Source organism: Lagopus leucura, unplaced genomic scaffold, assembly GCF_019238085.1.
Source record: "Lagopus leucura isolate 7727_CA_CO unplaced genomic scaffold, USGS_WTPT01 Super-Scaffold_100001, whole genome shotgun sequence".
NCBI classification, from domain to species: Eukaryota; Metazoa; Chordata; class Aves; order Galliformes; family Phasianidae; genus Lagopus; species Lagopus leucura.
In genome coordinates this window covers 42,503,433-42,516,167 of record NW_024962262.1, presented here as the reverse complement: position 1 = coordinate 42,516,167, position 12,735 = coordinate 42,503,433, and the positions used below count along the sequence as shown (strand labels likewise).

Below are 12,735 nucleotides of genomic sequence, written 5' to 3'. Positions count from 1 at the left end.
TTTGTTGTTGTTGTTTCAGAAACCATTTTAACACTTTGGAATCTAACTTGAATCATCTGGTATCACTTATGATATTAAGTTCTTTTTATTCCCTTTCATATTTACTTCCATTGCCAGTTTCATAATAAGACGCTATTGCAGTAAACATTTCAAATCTTCCAGTGTTGTACTGACATCTTCCAGACGTGAGCACAATTTAAATACTTGGAAATAACCATCAACTAGCATTCAAGTATGTATGGACTCACATTGCATCTCTGACTCTTACTGAACACTACAATTCTGGAGCCTTTAAATGTAAAACTACAACTGAAAATCTGTACATTTTATGCATACAAACAAGCATGCTGAACGATATCAAATTGTCTAATCCACTGTGACACTCGGGAGTCAGAAACTCTCATCAAGCAAATCATTTCACCATCAAATATGAACATGGGTATCTAATTCTAGACACACACACTGAAAATTTGCAATTAAGTGTTGATGCTTCTTCACTGAGAAGAACTTGATTTAGTACACACAACAGAAATAGATTAAAATTCCAAAAACGAACTCTACCAGAGCATCTGGAATAAAAATCATTTACAAAATTCTGTACACATGAGAAGTCTAATTTTCAGGACTATAAATATGAGCTGATACAGATTTGAACAACTAAGTGAACATAATGGGATCAAAAAAAGAAGTGCTGCAGGGTACAGCTATGCCTAATGGAAAGCCATCCAGTCCTTACAAGAGCTGTCTTCCTTAGCAGATGTTCTTCCACTCACTGACAAATGCCACAACGATGGTATTTTATGGAATTTGAATATTGCTTTCCAAGCAAATGTGTGTGTCATACATAGGCAACAAATAGTGCTGTTTATTTTCTCTTTCACTTTGAGGGTCTTTTCTAAAACTGTTCAAACATTTTATAGCATAAACTGCAATAAATTTTCTATAGCAGAGAGTCAGCAACAAAATATAGGCTACAGAAAAGTATAGAACAAAATAACAAAATGCAAGGAAGCAAAAAGCCTGCTTATTTTTGAAAGTTCTTGGCTCTTCACTATGTCTTGTATACTTTAATACACCTTGTACTCTACAGAATTTCTTTTACAAGTATTTTAAATACTTGTGAGGTAGTGATGAAAAGAGCATTTCTATTTAAGTAATACTGTGAAAGTTATAAGAAATAGTTAACTGCTCTTTAATTAACAGTTTAATTAAAGAACAGCGAAAGAAACGGATATCATGACAAATCCACAATAGTCTTACCATGTGAGTGTTGGTTGTCATTAGCTGAGGATAGGAAGAGAAGCAAGTAGCAAAAAGAAAAAAAAAAAAAAAGCACACAAATAAAATAGACCAACATATCAATGGGTAAAATAAATAAAATGCAAAAAGGTTCCTAAAACTTGTATTCGTGTGACAGCAAAGCATATACAGAGAGATTATTTTAAATTGCCATTATGTAAAAATCAACTAAAATATTTAAAAGCTTGATATACCTAAGTTCTTTTCTGATCATTCATAACTGCTCTACCAAGAGACTTTTGATACATTAATCAGATATTCATCAGATGCGTGTTAAGCACAGAACAAAAAGACGACTTTGTAAATTCTGAAGAAATTCTTCAACTTTGTAAGTTTTTTCCTAAGCTGCATCGAGTCCCATGCCTCCATTTACTGATATACAGAATGCCCATTAAATAATACAGATTTGGCTAAACAGGTAACCGATCATAATTCATAAAACAGCCATCACCTGTTTGGGAAATCTTAAAGAGAACGATTAAGACTGTGCATGATGACAGAACACACTTGATGTTAAAAAATTACCTGTTACTGACTGACCAAATCCAACACTAACCTGTCCATTGCTGGTCACAATTGTGTTGTCAAACAAGAAATAGGCACCAAAGAAAAATACCACAGCATCAAACACTCCTAGGAATGTCCAATAAATAAATGCACGCCAGCGCAACAAAGCATTCTTGGCAACATCTCTGTGTAAAACAAGATATATGCGTTTACATTAGAATGTTATTAAAAGCTCACAGAAATGATAGCAAAATTGTTTTTCATTCAAAAACCTGTAAGAGATCTCATGAAAACCATCACCTCTCTATATGACAACTGCCTGTCACTCCATACCCAAATCCTTCCTGAATATTTCCTCCTTATTTGTTTAACTCATCTTTTACTGAACCCTTTAAACTGTTGCCCGTAGTTTGCTTATTCCATCTGCACAGTAAACCCTCCTGGGCTACACCCATATACTCTTCTTTTCCATTTTTTTTTTACAGAATCTGCTGTGCATATGACAATCCAGCCTGGATTGCTGGATTGCACTAGGGGTCTCTCGATTGCAGAATTGCACTAGAGGTCTCTGGAGAATTCGCTTTGTTTCCCATTGGGAACTTCTACACAGGATGTTGCAACAAAACAATATACTAATTTTATGTGGAACGTGCAAAAGAATGATTTTGCAGTTAGGGTGAGCCTTCAGGTCAAATTGCATTTCTTAGATGTTTTCTCACGAAGATTACATGAATTGGGCAAAACTGTTCACTGCTGTTTATTTTGTTACTGCAGAAAAACTTAAATAGTTCAAGTTAGTTCTTGCACACAGAAAGACTATATGTCAACTTGCCATTTACCATAAGACACGTCAGAGCATACTTCTGATATATAAACAAATCGGTTACATAAATACCCAGAATTACAGGCATCTCACATAGTAGCTAGCAATACAATTAACCAACCCATTCACTACATATGTTTAAAAACCGTATCTGATAACTAGATTAATTCATTTGCCACTGCACGTTAACCCAGTAGATTAGAAATATATGGTCCAAAACCATATATGCCTAACAGTAGCCTTATCAGGCCCAAACAATTGTGCTATGCCCAAAACAGCTTAGCATAGACTCTGTTAGATATCAAAAAACAGTGTTTTTGACCAAATAACCTGTTAATTAAAAAAAAAAAAAATCTTCTGAATGACCATTTCTAAACAGAACATTTAAAATATAAAAGAGAAAAGAAAAATGGGGGGGGGGTTTGGTTTCATCAGTAGTATCGTGTGTTCCTCTTCTATTTCATGGCTAAAAAGTGTCTACACACTGATCACCTTTTGGCCATGTATTACCTTCCTCCAGAAATGCTTGCACTTTGATTACCTATTGTTACCACTCTCTAAAATGTACTGGTTTTACAGCCACGAGAATAAAAAGCTGGCAGTGTTTCTGGAAGATTTAGATAATTACATGCAGTTTATTGGCAGGGAGTGCATTTCAAGTGGCTAAGAATTTAAAACAGTCACAGTTTTAATGCCCAGAAGGGAGTAAACAATATGCAGAGGACTGTCTTGGACACAACGCAGAATATAACCTATGATATAACACACTAGCACTCAGTCTTCTTTCAGAATAATGTAAAAATGTATATGCTATGACTCCTCTTTATTATAAAAAAATCTACTCCTCATGGTTGGAGGAAACCAAAATAAATCATAATTTGATTTGTAAAACAATAATTTCTATTATACTCTCACTAATATAACAAATGGAGTGACTTGCAGTATGTAAATATTCATGTTAAAATGCATGCATGTTGCAACAGTTTACATGCCATGTGTGTGTTTTTCAACACTTTCACTGCAGTGTGTGTGATGTTCAGTTGTGCCTCACGGTACGGAAATCCTGAAGATTTTGGTTATAACATCGAAAGATTCCACAACTGAACAGTCAAACTTCAAGGACTAATGTATTAAGTTTACCTGTACAGGGAAGGCTCTCTCTTGAGTGTGTCTGCACTGACATGTTGTTCCATTAGACTGTACAAGAGGATAGGAAGGGAAGTGAAGCTGATATTGTACAGTGTTAGATACGCAGTATCATACAAAGGCTGTCGGTGGAAAAGAACACAATGAGTTATAATTGTCAAACAATCCACAGCACTGCACTTGATTTGAAATGCATGAGTCAACTTCTTCAGAAAACGTAAGTAAACCCCTTAACAAAGGAGGCAAATGCCCCATAACAGCTGCTTACTGATTTAAGACCTAACTGTGCCTTTGAACTCCATTCATCTGGAGGAAAAAAGATCAACTAAAAGAGGGGGGAAGTATTCCAGAGATTCTTCAGCTGCGGGTGACTGAAATGAGCTGCACAAAGAAATAGCCCAATATTATCATTGTTTCTTCACCTCTCTGAACTATTTTTCCATGTATGGATTACCACTGTAACTAGAACTTGAACTTATTACATTAACCCCTTATAAGGGCTCTTTAATTATGCAAAAGGTGGTCTTTTATGCTTAAAAATTGCTGCCATGTACCCCTTTTTGATTCAGAATTCTACTTTGTACTCAAGAACAGGAAATCTTACAACCTAATTTTCATCAACAAATGCTTTAATAGCAAACACTTGCAATGTCTTTTTTTTCTTGTCTTTTTTTTTTTTTTTACTTTGAAAATACATTGTTTTTATGATTGTTCATCACATTAATTTCTGTAATTTCAACTGCCACTAAAAATAATACGAAGCAGAAGTAACACTCCTCTTCCTACAGTGTGCAAACTAACCTAGAAATTTTATCACCCGGACACGCGCAGTTTCAAAGGCTCCCTTTGTTTAAAAAAATGACAAAGAGAAAATTTGGCAGTGAGGAAAAAAAAATAACTGACCTGTTGTGAAAACCCACAGAAGAACTGATATAAAAACTGAGGAAAAATGAAGCAGACATTCTGAAAAATAAAATGACATGGTTAGAAGTGAAATACAAGCACTAATACATACGCTGTTCAGCGTTAAAGCTACTCACATTACACTTCTATGACATTAGTTATAAATGCAGTAAACACTGCAGGAACAATAGAAAGAACTGCATACGTTATATATCAATGCCATCTCACCAGTAGCGCTGCTAAGAAAAAGACTTAAAACATTTTGACAGAAAATTTATAGGATTACAGTTTCAAAATTCAAGGGCAATGAATTCGTGATCCAGGAGCACAGCTCAGTTTAGAGAAGGGAAAACAAGATGCAGTCCACAGGAGAACACAAATTGTGATAAGGAAGGATATTTATCTTCTGCTTAGCAGTTTCCAGCAAGATAGTTTTTAAGACCCTAAGCTTTTAAGACTCTAAGCTGTGACCCTAAGCTTCATCTTTCCCTAGGTATGCATATAGTCAAGCAATAAGATCTTGAATAATCCTCTGATAGTTACTTCCTATCATGTTCCACTGCTTACCTAAAGAACTTAGACTGGATTCCAACACTGAGACCTAATAAAACTGTCTAAAAAAGAGAATGCAAATTATAAGTTTCCTCCACTCAGGCTACTCCAATGAATTTAGAAACCAATATAAATTTAGTTCTACTAAGTTCTCAGGTACTACTTGCAACTTGATTTAAAAGGGCACTGTAGAGAAAATCCAGTTAATGAAGTTAGAAAGTTAATGAAAACATATAGAAGAGTCTGTCGGAACTTGTAAGAGTGAAAGGCAAATCTCACATTGAATCATACTGCAGATTACAGAATACACTTATACAAGATATTCCCCTTATGACCTGGTTAACAACAACAATCCTTTTTCAAATTTGCAGTTGGCAGTCAGGAAAATCTCTCTGTGGAATTATTGCTTTGTTTTGTACCAACTATACGTACATAGTTAGATATTGCCAATGGAATTTCTGAAATTGAGATAACTACAATAAGCATTTTCCTACCTTATAAAAGAAGTATTGCACAAGTTCAGATATTCTAACATAATAGAAATGCCCGTGAACAAGCAACATTTTTTTCAAATGTTTAAACTTAGGAATTGCATAGTCACTGTTTCTTGCTGCTTGACGACCTTCTTTGCCAATGATTCCTTTAAAAAAAAAAAAAAAAGAGATGGAGCTGTTTAATAATGGAAGAGCTACTTGAAAGATGCAGTTATTTGAAAAACTGAAAAATAATGCTATAACATTGGTATTCTATGAGATCACTACTGTACCTCATAAAATTTCCCAAAAATTGCCTATAAAAACCAGAATCTGATTGAGATCATCTATTTTTAAGAAGTAAAGGTTTTTTCTGAAAAGCACACTTACCTATACCAACATGTGCTTCTAGAATCATACTGACATCATTGGCTCCATCACCAATTGCTAATGTGATAGGGTGCTCCTTTGATAGCTTAATCAATTTTACAATCTGGAAAAAAATTAGTGGTAAAAACTCTTGTCTACAATGGGCTGGTAATTTTGCATGTGTGTACGATTAAATAAAAATGACCAAAACAGCTATGTAAGAAGCTCTCTAAAGGACACAAAAGCACTATTATCTGATCCAACAACTAGGCATTAAGATCACAGGAGGGTCTCTTTGAATTAAAAATTTTTTCTACAAACATGAAAAAAAATTATTTGATAAAAATTAGTATACAATAGTCTGCAAGTACTTAGTTATCTAACATGTTATTCTATCTGAATTCTTCTTTTGTGGCTCCCCACTTATATTAAATTAGAAAATTAGTATCACTCCACAGTCATAAATAACCCAGGTTTTTGCAGCATCAACAGTTAGTAGACAACTGAAGGCCTGTTACATTAGGAGAAGGGAATTAGTTCCATTCATTAAATATGACGTGTACCAACAATAAAGTTTGCACAGTATGTACATAAATCAAATGCAGTTGGGTGCTATTTTAGCATACCATTATCTAAATTGCTTGCCAGTAGAAATTTCCCCTGCTCATTTTTTATTTTTTTTTACTGCTTTTTCCATTTTAGTAGATACTAATGTAAATGTTAACATTGCAAGTTATTATAAACAGCACAGAGTTTTAACTTTCAATATTTACATACGTATGTTACACCCGAAAAGAAATACGAACCTGTGCTTTTTGCAGAGGTGCCATTCGACAGCATAACACTGCACTGCAGTTCCTGCAAATTTCAAGAAAGAGCTCTCTGTAGTTACCAGAGCTCCCATCTTGTCTCGGTTTCATTATTAATGACAAAGCTGCTCCATCAATAATTAAACCATAATCTTGCATATCAGTAGAAAGTCTGTTCAGGGATAAAATATAAACTAAGAGTCACTGTAAAATTCTCAGACGTATTTTAATTTTGGCAATAGTTATTTTGTGAAAATTAACTAATGAAAAAATAATGAGTGGAGAATAGTCCATAATTAATACATTTTAAATGAAATTCCTTACATAACACTGCTATTTATGACATTTTAGAATTCGGGCTTATGTTGAACACATCCAGTGCTTCACCCGTTTGATTACAGCAATCTGAAGCCTCAGTGACTTCAACAGTGAATATGAGTTGGTCTGAAAGGGCTTTACAGACTGCTGTAAGGTAAACTGAATTGCAGAAAGAACATCAGTATTCCATAAGACAGGGAAGAAAGTAAAAAAAGAAAAGCTTCAGGTGCTCCGAAATCTATTTTGATGAGGAAAATAGCATTGTTTTTCAAAGGTCTACGTTTAAAGATTTTAAACCACATTTATGCCATGCTTTGAGGGCAACACTGAAGAGCTGACCTGAAGAGTTAAGGCCACTGTTTTCATTTACAGGAGAATGCTTTGCATTTAGTACAGTGACTAAGTCTGATACAAGCAGACCTGGGTAAACTTTAAGATAGCTAATTCGGGCATTGCCAGAAGTGTAGCCATGGTTGCATGCAGCACAGTTCAGCACAGAAACATACACTGAACAATAGGGGGAGATGCTGTACACCGAGTGCTGCACTACAGGCTTCTGCAGCATCCTAATTATTTCACAGTTCCCTATCACTTGCCAAAGTTACATAGTAGCCTCAGGCTCAAGCCCACCAGTGAATGTTGTATAAACACACTCCCTTTTATTTGTGCTCTAGTTTCAGTGCTGCAAGGTAATACTACTCCGTGTGGGTTTTCAACAAATGATTTCACCATGACCAATAAAAAACACTGCATCTATTAATAGCCTTTAACGTATTTTAAGCAACTCCATCTTCCCTACTAAAACATAAGCTATTTTTGACAAATAATGAAAAGTATTGCAAACTATATTTTAAAATAGGTTACAGATATTTTCCAGCACTTTCTTACCACTGGAACAAATAGGGCAACACCATTAGTATAACACAACATCTAATAAAAATATATCACTTTGAAGTCTAGACAATGTACCCATTGTCAAAAAAAATTACAGTGAAAGGTCTTCAACTTGAATTTGAACACCTAGGTAAAATCTTGCTATTAATATCTTTGCACATTCTCCACCTCTGGAGCCAAACATGGGAGGTTCTGATGAGGTTTTTATTGCAAATTGGTACTCCACAAGAAGTTCAACATATTTAAAAGTAATTTGTAAAACTTGCAGAATGTAAGCTGAAAGTGGAATGGCTGATATGGAGATAATCAGTAAGTTATTTTTAAATGTGAAATGTAAGAGACGAGTTTAACCGAATACACAAATATTCTGGCCCTGAGTTTCAGGCTAAGAGTTTAAGAACCTCTCTGTTTAAGTATCACAAACACATTACTAGCTTGTTGCTCCTTTGCTACTAATTTATTATTATTCAAATGCATATAAAATGAACTTGCTAACTGGTTCCATATTAAAAAAAAAAGCAAATACATACAATCTCATCTCAAAGGCAAATAACAACTTTTCATGATGATATGAATGCTTTTGAGTCTAATTTCTATGTATTTACACGATATGAAAAGAGGTTTCATAAAAGACTCTTTAATGTGTATCTCCCAGTAAGCTTCAAGTAGTCTAACTTATTCCATATTATACCAATGTTTTTGCTTTTTAATGCTGTTTTCTATCTTCTTTCATGCTATGTTTCAAGAAAATCATTTCCATGCGCAATTCCTCTCCTTCCTTTGACATTCAAAAAATAGAGAACTTGATATTTTCTGTACAATTTACCTTTCTACTTAGGGCACTTTAGGCATTTGTATGCACAAAGAAGACTCGGTACTGTGCTGTTGCCTGTCCCCTGTCTGTAAATACAGCAGAATCTTCCCCCAAAATTGTGCAGTAGGGTCAAAACAGCATAGCTCTCTGGGGACTTGGTTTTATCAAGGAAGTTGTATCACACAGTATCTCTGATTACAGTAATAAATCATGCCTGCTTCCTTTTTAAAAGCTAGAAACAGTATGTTACTACCAGTTTTACCAATAATCAGTATTTTTGCAGTATTTTCAACAGTAAAGCAGCACCAGTAATGAGATAGAGAACCAACTATGACCGTAAAAAATTAAATCTATATAGAGTAAACTTAATTGCTGCACAATAATTCACACTAACAGAAACTGAAACGGTATATTGGTAGTCATAAGTTATTGGATCAATTTAATTATTTACAAAATGCACAGAAGTGTATTCTTGGTTTGAAAATTCAACTTTTGTCTTACCCTGACAAGCTATCTCTGGTTAAGCTGCCACTGTGTCTTAGGACAGTTTTGCTTAGGTCAAAAAGCACATCATGTAAACTCTGCTCCTCAATTTTCTTTGTGGTTAGCTCAAGTATTTGTGTATTTCTCCGGAACAGTTTGCAAGCATAGCAAGTAGCTGCAGCAGTCTCCATTTTGTCTCCTGTTAGAACCCAAACTTTAATTCCAGCTTTCTGGAGTGCTTCAATTGTGTCAGCAGCTTTTTCTTGTAGCCTGTTGAAGTCAATGGACAACAGATATTCATGGATTACTCAGAAACAAGAAATGGAAAGCTTTCCATTAAAAAGAATAGAAGTATTCAATAAAAGACATCAGATGCAAGAATTTTCCCCAAGGTGTGAATCTAAAATGCTTAGGGGAGCAGAACATTATCAGTGATTTATTTTGACATTTTCTAAATGTTCAAAGTTACATCTTTTGTTTATGTAGCCAAAAGGACATGATGCTTAATTCTTCAGACAAGTACTTCACTTAAAACACTTCTAGTGCTTTCAGCTAATGACATCAAATAATGAAGTATACTGAATTATTAAAGCCACCGCCCATTTTTAATAGACATTTCTTTTAATTTAAGACATAATGAAGATTCTTCCTTTATTTCCTCAATTCCCATGTCACAGTTATTTCCCTAGAGCTTTTCCCTACAGTTTGCTCAATAAAATATTACACAAACCGCACGTAAATTGCTTGAACACACTGATCTTTGTATGCTTACCTATTCTTACTAAATTGCTGAAGTTACCATGTCTAATTTTAATAAGATAAGGGTACAAACTTCATTCAAACAGAGAGGTGTATCTCTAATACAAAAAAAGAATTACAAGAGAGCTTTCCACAATTTCCACTAGCAGATATTTCCTTATTTATAAACACTGGACTAAGGAAACATCTCCAAACACAGTCTAAGAAAAGTACTAACCGATCTTCAACGGCTGTAGCACCAAGTAAAATAAAATCTCTTTCTATCTTCTCGTACACTTCTGCCAATTTCTTTTCTCGGTCCTGGAGGGCCAACTTTGCATTCTGCAGCATCTTCTGTGCATTGCTATACTCTTCTGCTGTGAGCTTTTTATATGCAACACACAGCGTTCGCAGTCCCTCCTAAAGAATGTAATCAAAAGAAACAATGTGCATTTCATAAATCTATTCCTAGATTTCCTGCTGCTGTTTACACTGTAATATTTGAAAAATCTGAATGATTTTACTACTAACATGAAGAGTTCAACCACTTACTTTTATAGTAAAGTGAGTATTGGATAATATAGACTAGAAAACAAGGGTCAGCTTGATTCTGTGCTGCCCTGGAAGCTGTTACAACCTGAGGAATGAACTTCTGTCCTCAAGACAAGAAACAGTTCAGCCACCCAACTGTATGTATGGGATTACCAGGGAAACGATGGTCACGCTGAAGCTTTCCTTTCCTATCTTTATAATGGGCAGGATGAGTCAGAAGAAATAATGATATAAATAGTAACTGTGCAAAATCTGATTTTGATGCTGTGTTACAGCAGAAATAGGGACAAGGACAGGAACAACACATCACAGTAAGGGCTGAAAGTAAAAATCCAATTGTGCCATTTCAGTCATGTGAAAAATAGAATTCAGTTGTAGGTGTTTCAGACGAGATCAAACTTCTGGATAGGGTGATATGTAAAAAAAGAAGTATACAGACTGTGTAAGGGAAAAAAAGCTGCCATAACAAAAAAGGAAGTTTTGCAATCTCAAATGTATTACTTCTCCTAACACCATTTAACTGGTGCTTTGTCTTAATAAATATTAATCTTGTAGGTCTTTGTATGGTTACTTATTACAAATGCAAGAAGGAAAAGAATTCAACAAGTTTCATGACTTGCTACTAATGAGGGCAGATATCACTTCTCTGCCTATCTCTTCTTTCAGAAGCTCCCGAAAGCTCAGCTTTCAGAAGCTGTATGTATCAGTGCTATATCCAATTATCTAGAATGAAGAGACAGATGGATTTCTCTGCTGATAGACACTGGATTGCTATGACACGTGAACACTTCTTTCATGAGGCCTCCTTCACTTCTAGTTATAAGACAATGCTTTTGTATAGCAAAGGTTAGTAAAACACTTCGGCCAATAGTTCTGAAGTTTCTCTTCATAACAAAAACAAGTAATGCTATATGCATTTTTTTCATATATCTGCAGTAGTACTTTGTTTTCAGTTTGCATACTGGATACCAGTAAATTTTACCCTATTTGTAAGACTACCAGTAATATTTCAATGCAGTGAGTTTTGTGCATTTTTGGACATAAACCAAAATTCAACATTCACAACTCCAAGTAGAATCATGGAATCAATAAGGTTGGCAAAGACCTCTAAAACCTCAAAAATGGCCAACCACCAAGCCATCCCCACCAAGCCCACTAACCATGTCCCTTGGTGCCACATCCACATGGTTCTTGTATTACTTTTCCAGTAAAACCAAGTTCTGAATTTCTTCTAAAGATGGTCAAACAGCTCATAATTCATTTTAAACAAGCAAAAACATCAGTAGAAGGATGACCACTACACTGTTTCCCCATAAGAACTATATTTATTGCCAAATTGTGCTCTAGTGGCTTTTCTCTTTTCAGAGCTCATAAAGGAAAGGCAGGAAATCAAAATTACTAAGGCTAAAGTCTTAAAGCACAAATGAGGTTTTCAGTGAAGTTTCATTTTGCTTCATTCAAAAGTTAATTCAAACTTATGCAGTTGTTAAAATCGCATTCTAAAATGTTAATTGATGGCCCCTGGTATAACACACTTAACACATTTCTATAACACCAGAACTGCTATTTGGAAGATGAGATGGAGGAAAACCTCAAATAAAGGAGTAACATTGCTGTATATACTGCCTGTGTTTACTTTGGTATAGAGTAATCTCTATACCTGGGAAGACAAATCTCTTAGATTATCAATCAGGAGAACTAAAGTTTTTTACACTGGTAGCACGTGAACAGTTCAATAAAAGTTTAATGCCCACTGGAATCTTACCACTGCATTGCGTTCAACTCTGGATCGTATTTGGTCAATTTTGCCTTCTTTAACTCTAGGAAATATGGAAGAATCTGCTCCCTTGCAAAACAGAAATATATCACCTAAAAGAAACAGCATGGGTAATTCAAATTAGCGAGAAATACCTTTATCCTTTATAAACTAATAAGCCTTGCAAAAATATTTCTTCCAATAGTTTTAATAACATTTGCATGTGTCATGGTTCTATGTTTTTGTTTTTGTTTTTTTTTTTTAATGGTTTCAGTATTCCACATCAAAACATCATGTAG

General features: G+C 34.8%; 1 protein-coding gene across 5 annotated transcripts in view; it reads right to left on the bottom strand.

Annotated features, from left to right (window-relative positions):
* Window positions 1-12,735, bottom strand: part of ATP11A (ATPase phospholipid transporting 11A) — a 119,350-nt gene that overhangs the window by 15,325 nt on the left and 91,290 nt on the right. For 4 of the 5 annotated variants that reach the window (XM_042867349.1, XM_042867351.1, XM_042867354.1 and 1 more), the window contains exons 17-25: window positions 12,446-12,549; window positions 10,367-10,548; window positions 9,409-9,660; window positions 6,879-7,053; window positions 6,094-6,196; window positions 5,725-5,870; window positions 4,679-4,738; window positions 3,770-3,897; window positions 1,856-1,991 (exon numbers count right to left, since the gene is read on the bottom strand). In XM_042867349.1, the coding sequence (XP_042723283.1) occupies window positions 1,856-1,991; window positions 3,770-3,897; window positions 4,679-4,738; window positions 5,725-5,870; window positions 6,094-6,196; window positions 6,879-7,053; window positions 9,409-9,660; window positions 10,367-10,548; window positions 12,446-12,549 (1,286 nt within the window). The remainder of the gene's footprint in view (window positions 1-1,855; window positions 1,992-3,769; window positions 3,898-4,678; window positions 4,739-5,724; window positions 5,871-6,093; window positions 6,197-6,878; window positions 7,054-9,408; window positions 9,661-10,366; window positions 10,549-12,445; window positions 12,550-12,735) is intronic. The other variant, XM_042867350.1, reaches the window with a different exon arrangement.